The 26,529-nt window shown below is 39.1% G+C and overlaps 1 protein-coding gene across 2 annotated transcripts in view; it reads left to right on the top strand.

Moving 5' to 3' along the window:
* The window catches only part of unc-45 (unc-45 myosin chaperone), a 65,334-nt gene that overhangs the window by 17,422 nt on the left and 21,383 nt on the right, over positions 1-26,529 (top strand). For both annotated transcript variants that reach the window (XM_070102302.1, XM_070102303.1), the window contains exons 6-11: positions 3,613-3,740; positions 10,943-11,111; positions 15,641-15,799; positions 20,356-20,533; positions 22,203-22,368; positions 23,198-23,424. In XM_070102302.1, coding sequence (XP_069958403.1) covers positions 3,613-3,740; positions 10,943-11,111; positions 15,641-15,799; positions 20,356-20,533; positions 22,203-22,368; positions 23,198-23,424 — 1,027 coding nt within the window. The remainder of the gene's footprint in view (positions 1-3,612; positions 3,741-10,942; positions 11,112-15,640; positions 15,800-20,355; positions 20,534-22,202; positions 22,369-23,197; positions 23,425-26,529) is intronic.

Raw genomic sequence — 26,529 nt, 5'->3', positions numbered from 1 at the left:
GGTATTCACCTTGATTAGTGCAGATATTGAGGACATCACATGTGAAAGACCCCTTGGGGCCAGCGATCATGTGGTTTTAAGCTTCGAATACACAGTAGAGCTACAAGTGGAGGGGGAAGCAGGAAGGCCAGGACGAATGAAGCCAAACTACAAGGGGACTACACGGGAATGAGGAACTCCCTGAACGGGGTTCAGTGGGACAGAGAACTGGCAGGGAAGCCAGTTAATGAGATGATGGAATATGTAGCAACAATGTGCAAGGAGGCTGAGGAGAGGTTTGTACCCAAGGGTAACAGGAATAATGAAAAAGCCAGGATGAGCCCATGGTTCACCCAAAGGTGCAGGGAGGCAAAAACCAAGTGTGCTAGGGAATGGAAGAAATATAGAAGGCAAAGGACCCAGGAGAATAAGGAGAGCAGTCGTAGAGTCAGAAACGAATATGCACAGATAAGAAGGGAGGCCCAACGACTATGAAAACGACATAGCAGCGAAAGCCAAATCTGACCCGAAACTGTTATATAGCCACATCAGGAGGAAAACAACAGTCAAGGACCAGGTAATCAGGCTAAGGAAGGAAGGAAGGAGGAGAGACAACAAGAAATGACCGTGAAGTATGTGAGGAACTCAACAAGAGATTCAAAGAAGTGTTCACAGAGGAGACAGAAGGGGCTCCAGAAAGACAGAGAGGTGGGGCACACCACCAAGTGCTGGACACAGTGCACACAACCGAGGAAGAAGTGAAGAGGCTTCTGAGTGAGCTAGATACCTCAAAGGCAATGGGGCCAGATAACATCTCCCCATGGGTCCTGAGAGAGGGAGCAGAGGCGCTATGTGTACCCCTAACAACAATATTCAATACATTTATCGAAACAGGGAGATTGCCTGAGGCATGGAAGACAGCAAATGTAGTCCCAATCTTTAAAAAAGGAGACAGACATGAAACACTAAACTAGACCAGTGTCACTGACATGTATAGTATGCAAAATCATGGAGAAGATTATCAGGAGAAGAGAGGTGGAACACCTAGAAAAGAATGATCTCATCAACAGCAGCCAACATGGTTTCAGGGATGGGAAATCCTGTGTCACAAACCTACTGGAGTTCTATGACATGGTAACAGCAGTAAGACAAGAGAGAGAGGGGTGGGTGGATTGCATATTCTTGGACTGCAAGAAGGCGTTTGACACAGTTCCACACGAGATTAGTGCAAAAACTGGAGGACCAAGCAGGGATAACAGGGAAGGCACTACAGTGGATCAGGGAATACTTGTCAGGAAGACAGCAGCGAGTCATGGTACGTGGCGAGGTGTCAGAGTGGGCACCTGTGACCAGCGGGGTCCCACAGGGGTCAGTCCTAGGACCAGTGCTGTTTCTGGTATTTGTGAACGACATGACGGAAGGAATAGACTCCGAGGTGTCCCTGTTTGCAGATGACGTGAAGTTGATGAGAAGAATTCACTCGATCGAAGACCAGGCAGAACTACAAAGGGATCTGGACAGGCTGCAGACCTGGTCCAGCAATTGGCTCCTGGAGTTCAGTCCCACCAAGTGCAAAGTCATGAAGATTGGGGAAGAGCAAAGAAGACTGCAGACGGAGTACAGTCTAGGGGGCCAGAGACTACAAACCTCACTCAAGGAAAAAGATCTTGGGGTGAGTATAACACCAGGCACATCTCCTGAAGCGCACATCAACCAAATAATGGCTGCTGCATATGGGCGCCTAGCAAACCTCAGAACAGCATTCCGACATCTTAATAAGGAGTCGTTCAGGGCCCTGTACACCGTGTACGTTAGGCCCATATTGGAGTATGCGGCACCAGTTTGGAACCCACACCTAGCCAAGCATGTAAAGAAACTAGAGAAAGTGCAAAGGTTTGCCACAAGACTAGTCCCAGAGCTAAGAGGTATGTCCTACGAGGAGAGGTTAAGGGAAATCAACCTGACGACACTGGAGGACAGGAGAGATAGGGGGGACATGATAACGACTTACAAAATACTGAGAGGAATTGACAAGGTGGACAAAGACAGGATGTTCCAGAGACTGGACACAGCAACAAGGGGACACAGTTGGAAGCTGAAGACACAGATGAATCACAGGGATGTTAGGAAGTATTTCTTCAGCCACAGAGTAGTCAGGAAGTGGAATAGTTTGGGAAGAGATGTAGTGGAGGCAGGATCCATACTTAGCTTTAAGCAGAGGTACGATAAAGCTCATGGTTCAGGGAGAGTGAGCTAGTGGCGACCAGTGAAGAGGCGGGACCATGAGCTTGGACTCGACCCCTGCAACCTCAACTAGGTGAGTACACACACACACACACACACACACACACACACACACACACACACACACACACACACACACACACACACACACACACACACACACACACTCACTCACTCACTCACTCACTCACTCACACTCACACTCTCACTCTCTCATTCCCTCATTCTCTCTCATTCTCTCTCATTCTTTCTCACTCTCATTCTCTTACTCTCCTTTTCTCACTCATTCTCTCACTCTCTCTCGTTATCTCACTCATTCTCTCTCATTATCTCATTTTCTCTCTCTGTCTCTCTCTCTCTCTCTCTCTCTCTCTCTCTCTCTCTCTCTCTCTCTCTCTCTCTCTCTCTCTCACTCACTCACTCACTCACTCTCACTACAAACTGTCAATATCCCAGACCCCTCCTTTAAAGTGCAGGCATTGTACTTCCCATTTCCAGGACTTAAGTCTGGCTAAATCTATAATAACCTGTTTCCCTGAATCCCTTCACTAAATATTACCCTGCTTACTCTCCAACACCTCGTCAAGTCCCAAAAACCATTCATCTCCATTTACTCCTATCTAACACATTCACACACACTTGCTGGAAGTCAAAGCCCCTTGCCCACAAAACCTCCTTTACTCCCTCCCTCCATATGTTCTGATAATAATGGACAATTCTGGAAACTGGACTTTGTCCATTGTCTGTATTTTGTCCATTACGTCCAAAATCTGTTAAATCAAGGGCCATTAAACCAAGATCTTACTGTATTTATATGACTAAGAATATCACAGAAATAATTATGCAATTACAAATCTTTTAAAAGACCTAACTAGGAATAATGGATAGATCCTAAATATGTATAAGTAGAATATTATTTTTCTCTACAGTAATAACTGATATAGTAAGATAAAAGCAGGTATATATATATATATATAGTTAAAATAATTTTGTGGATGAAGTGTTTGTGATGCAGCTACTTGTAAATGAAAATTGGTTAAAGCATTAGTTTGGAAAATAGTGGAACTGTAGGGTTGAGAGGTGATTAGTAGTTAAGGGAAAGAATTTTTTTTTTCGACAAACTGGCTGTCTCCCTCCAAGGTAAGGTGATCCAGAAAAGAAGAAACACTTACAATCATTCACTCCATCACTGTCTTGCCAGAGGGACACCAATACTATAGTTCAAAACTGCAAATATCCCCACCCCTTCTAAGGTTCCAAAAATGACATTATGAACCAATTGCTTTTCTTAATAAAGAAAACAAATATTAACAGTAGGCTTGATAAGTGATATGCTTATTATTGGTAGCATCTCATAGCAAGTATTCTTTGTCATATTTATTTTAATAGGCTCTGAGCTGTTGATGAAGCAGAATGTGCTGGGACGAATGATTCAGATGCTGAAAACAGAAAAGAATGTTGAAATCAGAGTTGCTTGTGCCAGAACATTGTCTGAATTCTGCAAGGACTTGGAGAGGGTAAGTATTCTGTCTTGTACTAAAATTGTGATTATGGAAACAATTCCTTATGACTGTTGATTAAAGAATGTTAATACATTAGCCATTTCCTACAAAGGCAGCCACTGTTCATGAGAAAATTGCAGCACTGATACAGTACTTGATTGGGTCAATACCAGTACCATCAAAATTAGCCAATACAACCGATACAAATACTACGGCACACCCAGAGCTGGATTAAGATTTTTCTAGGCCCCTGGGCTACAGGTACCGGGAGGCCCAAGTGATATTTTCAAAAGAAAAAAAAATAATCACAACAGTCAGTAGTTCATCATATATGTGATATAACATACTATAAACGTAGTGTAAAGGTAGAAAGTTGAAGGGAACATAGGTAAGAGTAAGGTGATGAGGGTATCAAACGATTTAGATAAAGAACAATTTAGCTATAGACATAATTAGGAAGAAGGGGGGGTGTCCTGTTATATGTGGCATTTTGCCAAGAAGAGGTGTTGGTAATGAATGGTTGTCCAGAGCAATTGGTATTAATTGTTGGCTGGATAAACACTGTAAGGATAATGCAGTACCATTCATTGACAACTGGGACAACTTCTATGGCCGAAATGACATGTATGCCAGGGATGGGGTTCACTTATCCAGGGCAGGTGTGGGTTTTCTTGCTAACTCAGTTGAGGGGGTTGTTAGGACTTTAAACTAGGATTAGTTAGAGGTATGGGTTTAGAAATGATTAATAATGAGTATGGATATATTGACTTATGCTCTGATATTAAGAATCTTAATAGTAACTGTCATGGAGTAACTCTGGGTAATGATAATTTCAGAAATTGTGTAAAAACAAAGATGAATAGGAAAAATGTGCAGAAGAAAAAACATATGATGGTATTTTATGCTAACAGTCGAAGTGCAAGAAATAAAATTAATGAACTACGTTTGGTAGCATGTGCTGGGAACTTTGATATCATTGCATTAACTGAAACGTGGTATGATTTAAAGAGTCGGGATATGACTGCTGAGTGTAATATTCAGGGATTTAAGTTGTTCAATGTGGATAGATGTAATGGGAAGGGGGGAGGAGTTGCATTGTATGTTCGAGAAAATATTAATTGTTGCATAAAAACAGGTATAAAAATAGATGGAGCAGTAACAGAGTCTGTTTGGGTAGAGTTCGTGGAGGGTCAAGAAAAACTAATTCTAGGTGTAATATACCGACCTCCAGGCTTGGATCACGATAGAGGGAGACTTCTTTGGGACGAAATTGTTAGGGCTTCTGGACACAGTAACATAGTCATAGTAGGGGACTTTAACTTTAGCCAAATTGACTGGAATTCTTTGACAGGTAATCTAGAGTCCAGTGACTTCATGGAAACAGTTCAGGACTGTTTTCTGAAACAGAGTGTAACTGAGCCTACCAGGGGTAATAATTTGCTAGACCTAGTCTTGTCAAATAAGGAAACACTCGTGAATAATCTGGAGATCACTGAAGAGCTTGGCGCAAGTGATCACAAATCCATCACTTTTAGCATTAATTGGGAATGCAAGAATAATGATAATACAGTAAAAATCCCTGATTTTCGTTCTGCCGATTATAATGGACTTAGGGAACATCTGTCTAATCTTGATTGGGGTTATCTAGCTAATGATTTTATTGACGATAATCATACTCATGAATATGAAGGGATCTGCTTTTATGATTGTTTTCTTAATAATGTACACAGTGCCCAGAGTATATACATTCCTCAGAGAGAAATTAGGTCTAATAATAACGATCCCAAATGGGTTAACAGGAGGCTAAAGCATCTATTAGGGGAGAAAAGGGGAATTTATAGGCGCATCAGAAGAGGAGAGGTTAACCTTACTGACCAATATGTTCAGCTTAAAAGAGAAGTAAAAAAGGCGATTAGAAAGGCTAAACGTGACTATGAAATTAGAGTTGCTAATGAATCAAAGACTAATCCAAAGGGGTTCTTTCAAGTGTATAGGACGAAGGTGAAGGAAAAAGTAGGACCTCTGAAATCTGGGAATGGACAGCTGACAGATAATGAACTGGAAATGTGTTCCTTATTTAATGACTATTTTTTGTCAGTTTTTGCACAGGAAGATGTAAATGAGATTCCAGTAATTAACAATTATTTAGTTCCTGATGAATTTAAGTTAACTAATATTACTGTCACGAGGGACATGGTTATTAAACAGATAGACAAACTGAAACAAAATAAGTCCCCGGGACCCGATGAGTTGTTTTCAAGGGTACTTAAGGAATGCAAGATGGAGCTTAGTCAGCCATTAACGAGTGTATTCAATGCGTCCATCCTTACCAGTGTTGTGCCAGAGTTGTGGAAGATGGCTAATGTGGTTCCTATATTCAAATCAGGGGATAAGTCCACTCCTTCAAATTACCGTCCAATTAGCCTGACATCTATAGTGGGCAAGTTATTAGAATCAATTATAGCTGACATTATCAGAAGTCACCTTGAAGAGCATAACTTGATAAATGAATCTCAGCATGGATTCACGAGAGGTCGTTCCTGCCTGACAAACTTACTGACGTTCTTCAATAGAACATTTGAGGCAGTTGACAGTGATAAGGAATATGATATTGTTTATTTGGATTTTAGTAAAGCCTTCGACAGAGTACCTCACAAGAGACTCTTAAGAAAAGTGGCAGCTCATGGTATAGGAGGTAAAGTTCTAGCATGGATTGAGGCATGGCTTACCAATAGAAAGCAGAGAGTTACCATTAATGGAGTGAAATCTGAATGGGGATTAGTCACTAGTGGCGTTCCACAAGGATCAGTTTTAGGCCCTCTCCTGTTCATAATTTACATTAATGACCTTGATGAAGGGATTACTAGTGACATGAGTAAATTTGCTGATGATACAAAGATAGGCCGTATAATTCACTCTGAGGAGGATATCAATGAACTCCAGGATGATTTGAACAAATTAATGTCTTGGTCTGAAAAATGGCAGATGAAGTTTAATGTGGATAAGTGTAAGGTACTTGCCCTTGGTAATGAAAATAACCCTCGAAGCTATAATCTAGGTGAAGTAGAGCTTGGTCATACAGAATGTGAAAAAGACTTGGGAGTCATGGTAAGCAGAAATCTAAAGCCAAGACAGCAGTGCCTTAGTGTGCGCAACAAGGCCAACAGATTACTTGGATTTATCTCAAGAAGTATAAGTAACAGAAGTCCAAAAGTTATTTTACAGCTCTATACATCACTGGTGAGGCCTCATTTAGATTATGCTGCTCAGTTTTGGTCCCCTTACTACAGGATGGACATAGACTCATTAGAGAACATACAGAGAAGAATGACTAAAATGATTTACTGTGTAAGGAACCTCCCGTATGAAGATAGACTTAAAGCCTTAAATCTCCACCCTCTGGAGAGGCGTAGAATGAGGGGAGATATCATTGAAGTGTATAAGTGGATGACGGGCATAAACAAGGGAGACATTAATAAAGTACTGAGGGTGTCGAACCAGGTAAGAACCAGGAATAATGGATTTAAGTTGGATAAATTTAGATTTAGAAAGGACATAGGTAAGTACTGGTTTTCTAACAGAGTTGTAGATGCATGGAACAGTCTTCCCAGTGGGGTGATAGAGGCTAGGACCTTGGGTAGCTTTAAGAAGAGACTGGACAAATATATGAGTGGGAGGGGCTGGGTTTGATTGGTGTTAAGGGGTACGGGAGTTATTTCTTGAGTAGCTTTAGGTAGATGTCGTTTTGATAAGGACCTGCCTCGTATGGGCCATTAGGCCTTCTGCAGTGTTCCTACATTCTTATGTTCTTATGTTCTTATATCTCATTGGAGGGAGGGAGTATGGAAGAAGTGAATGTGTTCAGATATTTGGGAGTTCTCTTGTCAGAAGATGGGTTTGTGAAGGATGAGCGTAACCATAGAATTGATGAAGGAAAAAAAGGCGAGTGGTGCATTGAGGTATCTGTGGAGACATAGATAGTTATCCATGGGTGTGAAGCATGGGTTGTAAATGCTGCAGTGAGGAGACAGCTGGAGGCAGTGGAGATGTGTCTAAGGGCAATGTGTGGTGTTAATATTATGCAGAGAATTTGTAGTGTGGAAATTAGGAGGAGGTGTGGAGTACTAAAAGTATTAATCAGAGGGCTGAATAGGGGTTGTTGAGATGGTTTGGTCATTTAGAGAGGATGGAACAAAGTAGAATGACTTGGAGTGCGTATAGATCTATAGGGGGAGAAAGGTGGGGAACGGGTCATCCTCAAAAAGGTTGGAGGGGGGGTGTAAAGGAGGTTTTGTGGGCAAGGGGCTTGGATTTCCAGTAAGCGTGTGTGAGCGTGTTAGGTAGGAGTGAATGGAGATGAATTGTTTTTGGGACCTGACGAGCTGTTGGAGTGTGAGCAGGGTAATGTTTTGTGAAGGGATTCAGGGAAACCAGTTAACTAGACTTGAGTCCTGGAAATAGGAAGTACAATGCCTGCACTTTAAAGGAGGGGTTTGGGATATTGGCAGATTGGAGGGACATCTAAACTGTCACATCTGAGTGCCTCTGCAAAGACGGTGATTACGTGTGAGTGATGGTGAAAGTGTTGAATGATGATGAAAGTTTTTCTTTTTGGTTTTTTTTTTTTCTTTTTTTGGGTCACCCTGCCTCGGTGGGAAACAGCTGACATGTTAAAAAAAATGCTGTTTATATAAGAGATTTTTTTTAAACTTAAACTCATTTTTTAGTTTCAGCGGACCTAAATCTTTAAACATTGCTCTAACCTTGTTAATATTGATGTTCATTAGAAAAAGTGTTGAGAAACGAAGAGATTTGGGCATGAGAAACTTAAGTGAATTCATTTTCACGGAAACTGTATGATTCGTAAGATTAATTTTCAATTTAAAATTCATGTATGAAACCAAGAAAAAGATCATCCCCAAAAAATTTGTGTTTCTAGTCCAATTTGTACAGTTTAGTGCTTCCATGTGAACACAATATTAATTGTCCAGTTTGTGCCAAAAATAAAGTAAAACATTTGTACGTGTAATATCCTAATAGTGAAATAGAGATTGGGTGAATGATGGTAACTGTGTTTCCTTTTCTTTGGGTCATCCTGTCTTGGCAGATGAGCATTGAGGTATTAAAAAAATATAGTAATAATTTGCTTGTACATGTATCTCATTTGATAATTTTTTCTACCTTTTGATTTAAGAATTAAGAAAATGTGAATTAAGAATTAAGAAAATGATCCTCTTATCAGGTTAACTGCAATATACTGTACTGTATGTTTAATAATGTAAACTATGGAATGTACATGCAGCTTCAGATTGCATTGTAAATGAGAAACTTCATCTACATCTCATATGAGATTTCTTAATGAGTTTGAAGCATTGCATTAATTATATTGCAGTTAACCTGATCACATTTTACAAAGGTTGGTTATACTGCAGTTTACATAATTTTTTCTAAAAGCATTCATTGTTAGGCATTTTGATACATTTTTTTTTTTACACAACACCCATCTCCCACTGAGCAGGGCGATCCGAAAAAAAAAGAAACTTTGTTCCCGAAAAAAAAAGAAACTTTGTTCCCGAAAAAAAAGAAACTTTGTTCTTTTTCAGGTCAGAAATGTAAAAAGAAGAAACTAAGTTTCTTCTTTTTACATTTAGTAATTTATACAGAAGAGGTTACTAGCCCTTTGCTCCCAGAATTATGATATATCTTTCTTTCTTTCTTTCAACACATCGGCCGTATCCCACCTAGGCGGGGTGGCCCAAAAGGAAAAACGAAAGTTTCTCCTTTTTCATTTAGTAATACAGTGGACCCCCGCATAACGATTACCTCCGAATGCGACCAATTATGTAAGTGTATTTATGTAAGTGCGTTTGTACGTGTATGTTTGGGGGTCTGAAATGGACTAATCTACTTCACAATATTCCTTATGGGAATAAATTCGGTCAGTACTGGCACCTGAACATACTTATGGAGTGAAAAAATATCGTTAACCGGGGGTCCACTGTATATACAGGAGAAGAGGTTACTAGCCCCTTGCTCCCGGCATTTTAGTCGCCTCTTACAACGCGCATGGCTTATGGAGGAAGAATTCTGTTCCACTTCCCCATGGAGATAAGAGGAAATAAACAAGAATAAGAACTAGAAAGAAAATAGAAGAAAACCCAGAGGGGTGTGTATATATGTGCTTGTACATGTATGTGTTGTGTGACCTAAGTGTAAGTAGAAGTAGCAAGACGTACCTGAAATCTTGCATGTTTATGAGACAGAAAAAAGGACACCAGCAATCCTATTATGTAAAACAATTACAGGCTTTTGTTTTGCACTCACTTGGCAGGATGGTAGTACCTCCCTGGGCAGTTGCTGTCTACCAACCTACTACCTAGATTATGATATATATGTAAATAAATATATGAGCTTTTATCATTTAATGAATCATGCAGTTACCTATTGCTAGTCACAGGAACAGAGTAAAGGAGATATGGATTACTTTGAGTGCTAGGTTTTTGAGCATCCAGTAGGCTTATGTGATTATGTTAGATTGAAATGAGCAGAGATGAGTAGTTTTTATGACATGTACTGTTGAAATATGAACAAGGTAATATTTATAAAGGGATACAGGGAAAAACTGGTTAGCCAGGCTTGAGTCCTGGAGGTGAGGATTAGTTCCTGCATTCTAGAGGAAGGATGAGGATGTAGATGAATGGTTCAGAGAACCGACATGTTTCTGGTAAGACAGCAGTTGAATGAGTGGATGTGTTTTCCTCTTTTTTTGGGTCACCCTACCTTAGTGGGATATAGCTGATGTGTTAAAAACTAATTTGTTTATATTTCCAGTGGCTGTAGATCTTAATGCTTCCTTTAGTTACTCATTCCATTGTTGATATAATCAAATATGTATGTTTTTATGTATGCATATGATGTGCTGTTGGAGTGTGAGCAAGATAACATTTATGAAGGGATTCAGGGAAACTGGCAAGCTGGACTTGAGTCCTGGAAATGGGAAGTACAGTGCCTGCACTCTGAAGGAGGGGTGTTAATGTTGCAGTTTTATAACTGCAGTATAAGCATGCCTCTGGCAAGACAGTGATGGAGTGAATGATAATTAAAGTTTTTCTTATTCAGGCCACCCTACCTTGGTGGGAGATGGCCGATGTGTTAATAAAAAAAAATAATGTATATTGTATTTTCTTTTCATTGTTATCTTGATTGCATTTTTGCAGTGCAAGATTGTCCTGCAAGAGGTGGGTATACCCTGGCTTCTAGAGCTGATGAACAGTAAAGAACAAGCAATAGTCAATGCCACACAGTACACCTTCCAGACATTCTTCAACACCCTGGCTGGCATGGATATTAAACTAGAAAAGAAAGCTGATAAAAAACTCCTTGCAGGTAGGCTTTATATTCTTTCTTGATTTCAGAGACTTGTATGTGTTTTCAGAGACTTCTACCTTGTTTCAATCACTTTGACCAAGAATGGATGAACTATGGTACTGTGTTTCAATCACTTTGACCAAGATATGGATGAAACATTGTAACATAAAGGTTTTTCCCTGCTTAAAATGTCATAGGATTGTCAATTGTTGGCACATCCCATTGTCTACTCTGTTTCTTTGTAAAAAAAAATTAATGAACAAAATTTTCCTCTTAGCTTTGCATGGAACCATTTTTCACCATTAGATGAGTTTTATTCTTTTTCGGGTCACCTGCCTCAGTCAGAAATGGCCGATGTGCTAAAACAATGAAAAAACTTAAAGTAAACCCTCGGTATATATATTGGACCCAGTTATAACAGACTTTTTTAAATTATGAGGCAAATTCACTGGGTAAATTGTGACTGTTTTACAACTCTGTGTTCATCTGTTTCTTCAATCTGGAATTACATGTCTTTAAAACTCTGCTTTGCAAATATTACAAGATGTATCTTAGCTACAGTACATCTCTGAATACATTATCTGTCTGAAATGCCCCAGCATGATAGTGGCTTTCTTTGTACTTAGCAAACCAAAATTGTAATTACGCATTGTAACCTTTACAAAGAAATAAAATCTTTATTCTTTTTATTCTTTAAGCTCTTGATTTGTTTGAGTGATGTTTTATTTATTTATTATCACACCGGCCGATTCCCACCAAGGCAGGGTGGCCCGAAAAAGAAAAACTTTCACCATCATTCACTCCATCACTGTCTTGCCAGAAGGGTGCTTTACACTACAGTTTTTAAACTGCAACATTAACACCCCTCCTTCAGAGTGCAGGCACTGTACTTCCCATCTCCAGGACTCAAGTCCGGCCTGCCGGTTTCCCTGAATCCCTTCATAAATGTTACTTTGCTCACACTCCAACAGCACGTCAAGTATTAAAAACCATTTGTCTCCATTCACTCCTATCAAACACGCTCACGCATGCCTGCTGGAAGTCCAAGCCCCTCGCACACAAAACCTCCTTTACCCCCTCCCTCCAACCCTTCCTAGGCCGACCCCTACCCCGCCTTCCTTCCACTACAGACTGATACACTCTTGAAGTCATTCTGTTTCGCTCCATTCTCTCTACATGTCCGAACCACCTCAACAACCCTTCCTCAGCCCTCTGGACAACAGTTTTGGTAATCCCGCACCTCCTCCTAACTTCCAAACTACGAATTCTCTGCATTATATTCACACCACACATTGCCCTCAGACATGACATCTCCACTGCCTCCAGCCTTCTCCTCGCTGCAACATTCATCACCCACGCTTCACACCCATATAAGAGCGTTGGTAAAACTATACTCTCATACATTCCCCTCTTTGCCTCCAAGGACAAAGTTCTTTGTCTCCACAGACTCCTAAGTGCACCACTCACTCTTTTTCCCTCATCAATTCTATGATTCACCTCATCTTTCATAGACCCATCCGCTGACACGTCCACTCCCAAATATCTGAATACGTTCACCTCCTCCATACTCTCTCCCTCCAATCTGATATTCAATCTTTCATCACCTAATCTTTTTGTTATCCTCATAACCTTACTCTTTCCTGTATTCACCTTTAATTTTCTTCTTTTGCACACCCTACCAAATTCATCCACCAATCTCTGCAACTTCTCTTCAGAATCTCCCAAGAGCACAGTGTCATCAGCAAAGAGCAGCTGTGACAACTCCCACTTTGTGTGTGATTCTTTATCTTTTAACTCCACGCCTCTTGCCAAGACCCTCGCATTTACTTCTCTTACAACCCCATCTATAAATATATTAAACAACCACGGTGACATCACACATCCTTGTCTAAGGCCTACTTTTACTGGGAAAAAATTCCCCTCTTTCCTACATACTCTAACTTGAGCCTCACTATCCTCGTAAAAACTCTTCACTGCTTTCAGTAACCTACCTCCTACACCATACACTTGCAACATCTGCCACATTGCCCCCCTATCCACCCTGTCATACGCCTTTTCCAAATCCATAAATGCCACAAAGACCTCTTTAGCCTTATCTAAATACTGTTCACTTATATGTTTCACTGTAAACACCTGGTCCACACACCCCCTACCTTTCCTAAAGCCTCCTTGTTCATCTGCTATCCTATTCTCCGTCTTACTCTTAATTCTTTCAATTATAACTCTACCATACACTTTACCAGGTACACTCAACAGACTTATCCCCCTATAATTTTTGCACTCTCTTTTATCCCCTTTGCCTTTATACAAAGGAACTATGCATGCTCTCTGCCAATCCCTAGGTACCTTACCCTCTTCCATACATTTATTAAATAATTGCACCAACCACTCCAAAACTATATCCCCACCTGCTTTTAACATTTCTATCTTTATCCCATCAATCCCGGCTGCCTTACCCCCTTTCATTTTACCTACTGCCTCACGAACTTCCCCCACACTCACAACTGACTCTTCCTCACTCCTACAAGATGTTATTCCTCCTTGCCCTATACACGAAATCACAGCTTCCCTATCTTCATCAACATTTAACAATTCCTCAAAATATTCCTTCCATCTTCCCAATACCTCTAACTCTCCATTTAATAACTCTCCTCTCCTATTTTTAACTGACAAATCCATTTGTTCTCTAGGCTTTCTTAACTTGTTAATCTCACTCCAAAACTTTTTCTTATTTTCAACAAAATTTGTTGATAACATCTCACCCACTCTCTCATTTGCTCTCTTTTTACATTGCTTCACCACTCTCTTAACTTCTCTCTTTTTCTCCATATACTCTTCCCTCCTTGCATCACTTCTACTTTGTAAAAACTTCTCATATGCTAACTTTTTCTCCCTTACTACTCTCTTTACATCATCATTCCACCAATCGCTCCTCTTCCCTCCTGCACCCACTTTCCTGTAACCACAAACTTCTGCTGAACACTCTAACACTACATTTTTAAACCTACCCCATACCTCTTCGACCCCATTGCCTATGCTCTCATTAGCCCATCTATCCTCCAATAGCTGTTTATATCTTACCCTAACTGCCTCCTCTTTTAGTTTATAAACCTTTACCTCTCTCTTCCCTGATGCTTCTATTCTCCTTGTATCCCATCTACCTTTTACTCTCAGTGTAGCTACAACTAGAAAGTGATCTGATATATCTGTGGCCCCTCTATAAACATTGAGTGATGTATTCCCAGAAATTATGTGCGAATACAGTATAAAAGATCTGTCCTGATTATTGTTATTATTATTTTTTTCAACAAGTCAGCCATCTCCCACAGAGGCAGGGTGACACAAAAGAAAGAAAAAATCCCAAAAAGAAAATTCTTTCATCATCATTCAACAGTTTCACCTCACTCATACATAATCACTGTTTTTGCAGAGGCGCTCAGATACAACAGTGTAGAAGGATATATAAAGATATAGTATAACGTATCCCTCCAAACTGCCAATATCCCAAACCCCTCCTTTAAAGTACTTCCCATTTCCAGTACTCGAGTCTGGCTTTATAAAAATAACCGGTTTCCCTGCATCCCTTCACTAAATATTACCCTGCTCACACTCCAACAGCTCGTCAGGTCCCAAAAACCATTCATCTCCATTCACTTCTATCTAACACGCTCACACACGCTTGCTGAAAGTCCAAACCCCTCTCCCACAAAACCTCCTTTACCCCCTCCCTCCAACGTTTTTGAGGATGACCCCTACCCCACCTTCCTTCCCCTACAGATTTATACACTCTCCATATCATTCAACTTTGATCCATTCTCTCTAAATTACAAAACCACCTCAATAACCCCTCTTCAGCCCTCTGACTAATACTTTTATTAACTCCACACCTTCTCCTAATTTCCACACTCCAAGTTTTCTGCATAATATTTACACCACACATTGCCCTTAGACAGGACATCTCCACTGCCTCCAACCGCCTCCTCGCTGCAGTATTTACAGCCCAGGCCACACCCATATGAGATCGTTGGTACCACTATACTTTCATACATTCCCTTCTTTGCCTCCATTGATAACGTTTTTTGTCTCCACATATACCTCAATGCACCACTCACCTTTTTTTCCTTCATCAATTCTGTGGTTAACTTCATCCTTCATAAACCCATCTGCTGACATGTCAACTCCCAAATATCTAAAAACATTCACTTCTTCCATACTCCCTCTCTCCAATGTGATATCCAATTTTTCTTTATTTAGATCATTTGATACCCTCATCACCTTACTCTTATCTATGTTCACTTTCAACTTTCTACCTTTACACACCCTCCCAAACTTGTCCACTAACCTTTGCAACTTTTCTTTAGAATCTTCCATAAGCATCATATCATCAGCAAAAAATAACTGTCATTTTCCATTTTGTATTTGATTTCCCATAATTTAATCCCACCCCTTTCCCCAACACCCTAGCATTATTATTTTTATGTATTATTATTATTATGTATTGTTTATTGCCTATGAATACCTATACAACCACATTTATTTCATTTCAGCAAATCAGAAAGAAATAGATAGTTTGATGGCCACGTTTGTCTCTATTGTGACCCAACGCACCATGAGTGGAATATGCCGAGATGCCATAATAGAACTCATTCTCAAGAACGTGGAGTGGAACAAACTGGGCTGGGGAGACAGGTTCGTCAGAATGGGAGGTATGGATACACAATTTTTTTAACAAGTCGGCCATCTCCCACCGAGGCAGGGTGACCCAAAAATAAAGAAAAAATCCCCAAAAAGAAAATACGTACTTTCAGCATCATTCAGCACTTTCACCTCACTCACACATAATCACTGTTTTTGCAGAGATGCTCAGAGCACAACAGTTTAGAAGCATATATGTATAAAGAGACACAACATATCCCTCCAAACTGCTAATATCCCGAAACTCTTCCTTTAGAGTGCAGGCATTGTACTTCCCATTTCCAGGACTCAAGTCTGGCTATATAAAAATAACTGGTTTCCCTGAATCCCTTCACTAAATATTACCCTGCTCACACTCCAACAGATCGTCAGGTCCCAGATACCATTCGTCTCCATTCACTCCTATCGAACACGCTCATGCACGCCTGCTGGAAGTCCAAGCCCCTCACCCACAAAACCTCCCTTACCCCTTCCTTCCTTGTTTAAATTAGAACTAGTCACATAGAGAATTTGCTTTATAATGTTGCTATTAAAAGCTTGATTATCTTGGATAGTATTTTATTTAGAAATTAACACAGTTACTTTTTGCTGATGATACTTTGCTTATGGGAGATTCTAAAGAAAAGTTGCAAAGGTTAGTGGACGAATTTGGGAGGGTGTGTAAAGGTAGAAAGTTGAAAGTGGACATAAAAAAGAGTAAGGTGATGAGCATATCAGGTGATTTAGATAAAGAAAAATTGAATATTACATTGGAGAGAGGGAGTATGGAAGAAGTGAATGTTTTCAGATATTTGGGAGTGGACTTGTCAGCAGATGGGTTTATGAAGGATGAGGTTAACCATAGAATTGATGAAGGAAAAAATGTGGGTGGTGCATTGAGGTATCTGTGGAGACAAAAAATGTTATCTATGGAGGTAAAGAAGGGAATGTATTAAAGTATAGTGGTACCAACAATCTTATATGGGTGTGAAGCTTGGGTTGTAAATGCTGCAGCGAGGAAGTATCTGGAAGCAGTGGAGATGTACAAAAAACTGCCCATTTACCGATTTCAACTACCCAATAACGTGGTTAGAAATTTGCAATTTGGCCATTTTCACAAAAATTAAAAAATATAACGATTTCAAAATAGGGTCCAGAATGAACAATGCAGGCATTCCTGGCTCTAAAATAACATTATCTTTGTTCATCAGCCACGTCTCCAGGCCCCTCTGATATTACTTTTGCTTTCTATTTTGAATTTTTATTCAAATAAAAAATAGAAGATTTACTGTTATGCAGACTACTGCAATATTGTAATAATTGTATAAATAATGTCAACCCATTCATGACTGCATATTAGAATGGCTACTTGGATATTTATTGGAAAGGTTCTTTTCATAGTTAAACCAATCAAAATCACCTCTATTTCTATTATATGTTTTCCATTCTAGCAAATGAGACCAAGAAAACGAGAATACAACCATAAATACTATACGAAAATAGACCACAAAGTCGGCATTTTAATTCAAAAAATGGTCGGAGTTTTTTTTTTCTCATTATGCACTGTGTGCTGCACATTTTTTTTATATGGTGCACACTGACCACACAGACCCATTTTCTCACATGTGGGCCTACCAGCTTTCTCCTGCTTGATTTGAAGCCGCTAGTATTTATGAGTACAGGTCTCCCTCAACATTCACGTTTTCAACTTTCACGGGCTTCACACATTCGCGAATTCCCAACCGCCAAATTCCCAGCCGCCAAATCATATTTAAGTTTCCCGCCACCTGCGAGTCCCTACTACCCTCCCTCCGACCCCCGCAACTGGCAGCCAGCCCTCCCACCACTCAGTGTGGCAAGTGTTTTGTTTGTTCATTATTTGCTATTAAACTACAGTATAAATAATGTAAACCCATTCATGACTGCATATTGGAATGGCTATTCGGACAGGTATTAGACGGTGACATCATGTGTTTACTCTTGAACACTGCAAAGAATTAAACATTTCTGCTACAGCTAATAATAACAATAGTAATAATAATAATAATAATAATAAATATAATATAATTGAAGAAGGAAATTGTACAAAAATACGAGGGAGTGGTTGACACATCGTCAGTGTGACTTTGTTTATGCTGGAGTGAACATTAGTCTCCCTGCTCTTCCAAACATTTCACAATAATTCATTGTGTTTGGTGCTTGTAGATTGAGTGTGACTGGAGTGGTAGAGGCAGTGATTGAGGCAATGGTATTTAATAACATACATGTTAATAATAATACATGTTATTAATAATATGTACTATTATTATTTATAACATATATGTTATTAAATACATACATGTTAATAATAATACATGTTATTAATAATAACATGTACTATTATTATTTATAACATATATGTTATTAAATACCACTGGCTCAACCACTGAATTATTGTGAAATGTTTGGAAGAGCAGGGAGACTAATGTTCACTCCAGCATAAACAAAGTCACACTGACGATGTGTCAACCACTCCCTCGTATTTTTGTACAATTTCCTTCTTCAATTATATCGTATTTATTATTATTATTATTATTATTATTATTATTATTATTATTATTGTTATTATTAGCAATAGCACAAATGTTCGATTCTTTGCTGTGTTCAAGAGTAAACACATGATGTCACCGTCTAATACCTTTCCTAATAGCCATTCCAATATGCAGTCATGAATGGGTTTACATTATTTATTCTGTAGTTTAATAGCAAATAATGAACAAACAAACACCACACTGAGTGGTGGGAGGGCTGGCTGCCAGTTGTGGGGGTCGGAGGGAGGGTAGTAGGGACTCGCAGTGGTGGAGGCAGTGGTATTTAACCCTTTGACTGTCGCAACCCCCAATCCTGACGTGTCTCCTGGTGTCACAAAATTAAAAAAAAAATTATTTTTTCTTATGAAATGATAGAGAATCTTTTCCCGATTGTAATGACACCAAAAAAACGAAATTTGATGGAAAACTGACGGAATTATGCTCTTGCGAAGTTAGCGACCTCGGCGCTGTTTACAAATCGGCGATTTCGCCCACTTTGAGCTCTATTTTTGGCTAATTCCATTGTTCCAGTCGCCCAAACTCATAGCTATTTCTTTAGAACTTCATTTTTTCTATCGATTGAGTACAAGAAACTGCCCATTTACTGATTTCAACTACCTAATAATGTGGTCAGAAATTTGCAATTTGGCCAATTTCACGAAAACTAAAAAATATGACAATTTCAAAATAAGGTCCAGAATAAACAATGCAGACATTCCTGGCTCTAAAATAACGTTTTCTTTGTTCATCAGTCACGTCTCCAGGCCCCTCTGATATTACTCTTGCTTTCTATTTTGAATTTTTATTCAAACAAAAAATATTAGATTTACTATTATGCAGACTACTGCAATGCTGTAATAACTGTATAAATAACATCAACCCATTCATGACTGCATATTAGAATGGCTAGTTGGACATTTAATGGACAGTGGCATCATTTGTTTACTTTTGAACATTGGCAAAAATCAAACATTTCCCCTACTTTGAGGTCCATTTCTAGGTTCTTTTTATAGTAAAATCAATCAAAAACACCTCTATTTCTGTAATATGTTTTCCATTCTATCAAATGAGACCAAGAAAACGAGAATACAACCATAAATACTATACGAAAATAGACCACAAAGTCGGCATTTTAATTAAAAAAAACGGTTGGAGTTTTTTTTTCTCATTATGCACTGCGTGCTCCAGGATTTTTTTTATATGGTGCACACTGACCACACAGACCCATTCTCTCACATGTGGGCCTACCAGCTTTCTCCTGCTTGATTTGAAGCCGCTAGAATTTATGAGTATATATACGTCAAACACGGCACCTCGTAAAACGTATATATACGGCCGCGACAGTCAAAGGGTTAATAACATACATGTTATTAAATAACATACGTTATTAAAGCATAACATGTATATATTTAGTACAATTTACGATGTTTTCATGTATTTTATGATTATTCATGGTTCAACAAGTTAAGGAAGCAGTATTGTAATATATTTCCCTACAATATTGGGGCACCAAACATTCACGGTTTTTCAACATTCGCGAGGCTCTTGATCCCCTAACCCTCGCGAATGTTGAGGGGGACCTGTATATATATGTCAAAAATGGTGGCTCGTAAGACGTATTTATACGACCAAAACAGTCAAAGGGTTAAAGGAGGGGTTTGGGATATTGACAGTTTGGAGGGACTTCTGAACTGTCGTATCTGAGCGCCTCTGCAAAGACGGTGATTATGCATGAGTGAGGTGAAAGTGCTGAATGATGATGATGAAAGTATTTTCTTTTTGGGAGTTTCTTCCTTTTTTGGTCACCCTGCCTCGGTGGGAGACGGCCGACTTGTTAAAAAAAAAAAGCGTATTTTAATATGAACGAAGTGCATTTGTATAAAGTAGATAACACAGTTTATTGAATAAAAAATAGGCAAATTTTAATATAGCATGTCAGCTCATTTAACATTAGTAAATATTTTGGTATATAACAAGTAAATATGGCAGGTACTATAAGAATATTATTACATTTACAGGTATAGAAAAAATGCTAGACATTTGCTCAGAACTGGAGGAATTCAAGTTTGAGAGTCGTATCGAGATCACAGATAATACACGCATGACAACAGCGATTTGCCTCTCAAAAGTTTATGAAACCCAATATGATGATAAATCTAAGGATTTATATCATCAACGAGTTGATGAATACATCAGGTACGTGTCGAGCTGCTGTATGGCAGATGTTGACGTAAAGTAACATGAACAATTAATCAGTTGAATGGTGAGATGCACGACCAAAAGCTGGAGCTCATTCCTGTAATCTCAGATAGGCAATTACAGGGTGTGACAGCTTATGGTACCACAGCTGAATCATGAGATATAAAGTAGATGATCTGATTCTTCAACGAAATTGCCTTGGTGGTGCCAGTAAAGAGTTTGAAGTCCAAATAATTGGAGCTACCCTTCCCTTCCCTGGATCAAACCTGATTATCTCCTAGTCCCCAGGTACTGTATGACTTGTATGAGTTTAGTACACACTTAAGGAGAGGCGGGGATGTTGTGATTTGGAAGGTCATCTGAACTGCAATGTCAGCATACTTAAGAACATAAGAAAGAAGGAACACTGCAACAGGCCTACTGGCCTATGTGAGGCAGGTCCAATTCTCCCACCGGCTTAAGCTCACTGACCTAGTGACCTTAAGCTCACTGACCGCCTGACCTCACTGACCTAGTGAGGTCAGACATGTCACTTAAGGGAGGAGCACGGCATCCAACCTAGTAGCACAAGCTAGTCAGGTCCAACTCACACCCACCCACACCCACTCATGTATTTATCCAACCTATTTTTAAAACTACACAATGTCTTAGCTTCTATGATGGTACTCGGGAGTTTGTTACACTGATCCACAAGATAGTGATTGAATGAGTAACAGTGAAAGTGTTTTCTTTGTTAGGTCACCTTACTTCAGTGGGAGATGGCTGTAGTGTTAAAAAAAGAAATATATATAATATAGGAAAGAGCAGAGTGAGAGAATAACAAAAAAATAGGTAATGAAAGATAGGATATGAGATTGGAGGGAGGGAGTATGAAGGAAGTGAATGTGATGTGATATATAGGAGTTGACTTGTCAGCAGGTGGGTTTATGAAAGACGAGGTTAACCATAGAATTTACGAGGAAAAAAAAGGATGTTGGTAAATTAGACATATGTGCAACACTTGGGTATCTTTAATGAGGAAACATTTTGCCACACAGTGCCTTCAACAGTCCATACAGAGGAGAACGGTGAAGAACAGGAGTAGTTTGAGGCAATCAGTCCCTCAGCCTTGAGTCAATGTAATCAGTCCATCAATCTTGAAAAGAATACAGCATATGTGTGAAGAAGTGGCTTATATATACTGTAGGCAGGAGAGGTGCAGCAGTTGTAGACGGTATCACATATGTCCAATGTGGAAGTAGGTCATGCCCAAGGGTTAGGCAAGTGAAGAATTCCCTGTATTAAGATCCCAAGATGTGGCTGTGTAGCTCAAGGGTCAACTGTATATACCTCTGATGTTTGTATATGCACCTTAGGAGACAGATTTAGCATAATTGGATCTTTTTTCATTATCTAGTTTGGGATAGTGGAGGACTGATTGAGTATTAATATTGAATAAGATTCTTGCTTTTTGGGATAATAAAATAAGTACGAGTGTTGTGAGGCTAACACCATAATATGTAAATTTAACACAGTAGTATAGGAGTATAATCATGATATTTTTCTTGTATTTCAATGTTTATTAATATTCTTGGAGACTAATCCATGGCTTTGTGGTTACACAGTGTCAGTAGGCAAATTAACTACTTATACTAAAATGGTAAATATACTTTCTATTCATCATCAGACTACGGCTGCTGACCCCAGACATAGAACACAAAGTTCGTGTCACTGTTGCCATTACAACTTTGCTTCTTGGACCTTTAGATGTAGGGAGTAGACTCATCTCAAGAGAGGGAATCTTGGAGATGATGTTGGTCATGGCAAACACAGATGATGTCTTACAGCAGAAGGTGGGTGTATGTTTTAAATTTATGTGATGGTTAAAGCCTTAACAGTTACAGTACTGTGTATGGAGCAGCTCACAAATAACCTGTACTTAGGAGAGGAACCTCATAATGATATTTCAGTTCAAGCCACAATAGTCAAGGACGGACTGTAGCACTGTCATAAGGTTCCTCTCTAAAGTGTGGGTTATTTGTGCAATGTGAGTTTTTATAGGCAGTGGATGAAAAATGTTTACAAGTGCAAGCAAGGATATTGATGATAAGTTAAATAATGAAAAATTTTTAAAACAGTATCCTAAGAGTACAGTTTCTGGAACAGTTAAGCAAATTTAGTGAGACTAGCTTTAAAAATTTTGAAATGGTGTAAAGAAAAATGAGAGCAAATGTTATTACAGTACTCTAAATTTACAGAGTAATATTGGGCTGCAAGTTTTTATTTCTTTTGTAATGTTTTGGATACGGCCGGTATGTTGAAAGAATATACAAGTCAACACAAATAGTGTACATTATTAAATGTCATTATATTTGATGAGCCTGACCCATGGCAGGGCTCCAGGAGTAGAAAGACTCTCGAAACTCATCAAAGGTATGTACTGTACTGTATATTATAACAAAATTGCAAGATACAAGTAATATCTTAATATATAATTAATCCACTTTAAAAGGGGATTAGATTACAAGTGCTTTTGTTATTTTTTATTTATCAGCCACATTCTCTGTTACTTGAGAATGTGAATGAGAGATCATAGAAATGTATGGAATTTAATACATAACTGTATATTGTACATGGTTAGGTAATTTAATCTACTTTAACCATCACTTTTCATCTTCTCAGGTTGCCTGTGAAGCTCTGATTGCTGCAGCTTCCAAAAAAGAAAAGTGCAGACCCATTATAACACAGGGTACAGACATCTTAAAGAAACTTTATCAGAGCAAGAATGATTCAATTCGAGTGCGAGCACTGGTGGGATTGTGTAAGCTTGGTTCTATGGGAGGCACTGATGCTTCAATGAAACCTTTTTCTGAAGGAGCCTCTCTCAAGCTGGCAGAAGCTTGTAGAAGGTATGTTTTATGTATATGTTATCTCCTGTGTTTTCGACAATTACTTTTAAAAGCTCAAAAAAACCTGTTAGCCAGATTGAGTTCTGGAGGTGTTAATTACAGTACCTGCACCCTGAAGGATTACGTAAGTTTTTATTTAGGCTTATGTACATATAATTTTATTTTTCGCCATGGTCTTGAGGGCACACACATTATGGGCATCTGAAAAGTACATTATGTAGATTTAACTAGTATAACCTAAAAGTTCAGCCCCTCAAGGAAGGTTCCTTGATGTTGGTGAGGGGCTCTTGATTTAGGGAATTGGATCTGAGCTCCAGTTCCCCGAATTAAGCCTGAATGCCTTCCACATCCCCCCCCCCAGGCGCTGTATAATCCTCCGGGTTTAGCGCTTCCCCCTTGATTATAATAATAATAATAAAAGTTCAGCAGTGTGACTTACCAGATGGGGATGTTGTGGTTCCAGAGATGGGAAGTTCAGTGCTTGCACTCTGAAGGATTGGCAGAGATGATGTGGTTTTGGAGGTGGGAAGTACAGTGCGTGCACTGAAAATATGGGTAAGAATGTTCTGGAAGTGGGACATTCAGTGAATGCATTCTGGAGGTTGGATCAGGGTTTTGCAATTCAGGGGGTCATTTGAATTGTGATGTCCACTTTAAAACTGCTATTTAATGAATAACAGTGAATGTGTTTCCTTCTATGGATCACCCTGGCTTGGTGGAAATGGCCTCTTTAAAAAAAGTAAAAAAATATTGCTGTACTTTTAAAACATCTTTTTAACAAACTGGCCGTATCCCACTGAGGCAGGGTGACCTAAAAAGAAAAAGTTTTTTTTTTTTTTGTTTTTTTTTTTATTCAACAAGTCGGCCGTCTCCCACCGAGGCAGGGTGACCCAAAAAGAAAGAAAAATTGCATTTTTCTTTTTGCAGTTAGTAATTTATACAGAAGGGGTTACTAGCCCCTTGCTCCCAGCATTTTAGTCACCTCTTACAACACATGGCTTATGGAGGAAGGATTCTTCTCCACTTACACCCAATGTTTTAACAGAAGGTAGAAGTTTCCACATACAGTGAGGAGGAAGAGGTTGACATACTATATGCCTGTTGGTTACTGATACATAGTGAGGAAAAAAAGCAGAGATAGCATTATAGTATATCAGGGTATTAAAGATACCAGCATGGGAATGAAAGGAGTGAGTATACCATTATGGAAGGATAAGTACACAAATTTCAGGAAGATCAAAGGCATCACATTACTTTGAGCTTGAAGGTATTGGAATAATATTAAATACATGAATGAGGAGAAAGGTTGAATACCACACATAAGAGAACCTATATGGAATTAAAAAATACAGTGGACCCCCGCATAACGATTACCTCCAAATGCGACCAATTATGTAAGTGTATTTATGTAAGTGTGTTTGTACGTGTATGTTTGGGGGTCTGAAAGGAATAATCTACTTCACAATATTCCTTATGGGAATAAATTCGGTCAGTACTGGCACCTGAACATACTTATGGAGTGAAAAAATATCGTTAACCGGGGGTCCACTGTATAGTGAAAGAGAGAAGACTGTCCTTGAGCAGGACCTGTCTGTCATGGATCATTGCTTGTCTGTTCTTATGTTCTTTTGTTTGTAATGAGGTAGATTGCAGAGAAACAAAAGGCACTCAATAAAACATTATTTTGGACATTTTAAATGTGGAGGTGTATGGTGTTATGCAAGAGAACTGACATTGTGTAAGTGCAGGATCAGAATTATTTCCAGAGCAATTTGCAAAGATTCAAGGCTTTTTAGTTACTTTCCTTTCAATGGGAGTGCCTTGATTCTAGTGGAGAGTTCTTGATCCAAGATATTGGAGCTGCCCTTCCCTTTTTTATAATACATGTACCTGATTACCTCTCATTCACTAGGCATTGTGTAACCCCTAGAGATTTTGCAATTACATAAATATAATAATAATTCCCTACAAGTGTCCTCAGTATTATGCAGTAGATGTGCTTCAGGCCTGTGGTAACTATATTAAGCTAAGACCATCTTCAGTACATTTTACAAACCTTTGAGATCACATATGGCGAATGTATATTGCACATATAAAATTATACTTTTATTGTTTGTTTTTCTTTGTTATTTTATTGGGTGTGTGTTCTACACTGGAACCTTGGTTTTCGTTTGCCCTAGTTTTCGTCGAATTCGGTTGTTGATGACTTTTTTCGTCAAAATTTTGTCCCAGTTTTTGTTCATCACCTCAGTTTTTGTTGAGTTGACAGTGGTCCGCCGTACTGAACATGTCTGCCCGCACCCACACAAAGCATCCCATGCATTCTGAGTCAGTCTGGCTTTGTTTCTTGTCATTAGAGGGTGGTAGTGATGGTGTTAGAGGTGGTAGTAGTTGTGATGGTGGTAGTGATTGTGGTAGAGGGTGGTAGTGATGGTGGTAGAGGATGGTAGTGATGGTGGTAGAGGATGGTAGTGATGGTGGTAGAGGATGGTAGTGATGGTGGTAGAGGATCGTAGTGATGGTGGTAGAGGGTAGTAGTGATATGGTGGTAGAGGGTGGTAGTGATGGTGGTAGAGGGTGGTAGTAGTTGTGATGGTGGTAGTGGTAGTGATGGTGGTAGAAGGTGGTAGTGATTGTGGTAGAGGGTGGTAGTGGTTGTGATGGTGGTAGTGATAACCTCTCCCCTCCTCGCCGTCTTCCATACGCCAACAAGAGTCTTCAATAAAGGTAAAAGTTATGTTAAATGTTCATTTATCCATTTCATTAATCCTTTATATTTATTTCTCATTGTTTTCTGTATGTAAAACTATAGTTATTCTCTATAAAATGTATTTTTTTGTTAATACTTTTGGGTGTCTGGAATGGAATAATTAGAGTTACATTATTTCTTATGGGAAATATTCAGTTTTTGTCAAATTTGGTTTTTGTCAGACTTTCTGGAACGAATAAATGATGAAAACCGAGGTTCCGCTGTATATAAAAAATTTTATTGGTACAAGTGCTGACTGACCTTTATGATGAAAAATGCACTGCAAATATCACAAATACTATACACAGAATTACCATTGGAAAGGTTAAATCACATAATAGAAAATTCTCAAAAAA

This window comes from Cherax quadricarinatus, chromosome 81, assembly GCF_038502225.1.
Source record: "Cherax quadricarinatus isolate ZL_2023a chromosome 81, ASM3850222v1, whole genome shotgun sequence".
Taxonomy (NCBI): Eukaryota; Metazoa; Arthropoda; class Malacostraca; order Decapoda; family Parastacidae; genus Cherax; species Cherax quadricarinatus.
This window is presented reverse-complemented; position numbering and strand designations above follow the sequence as displayed.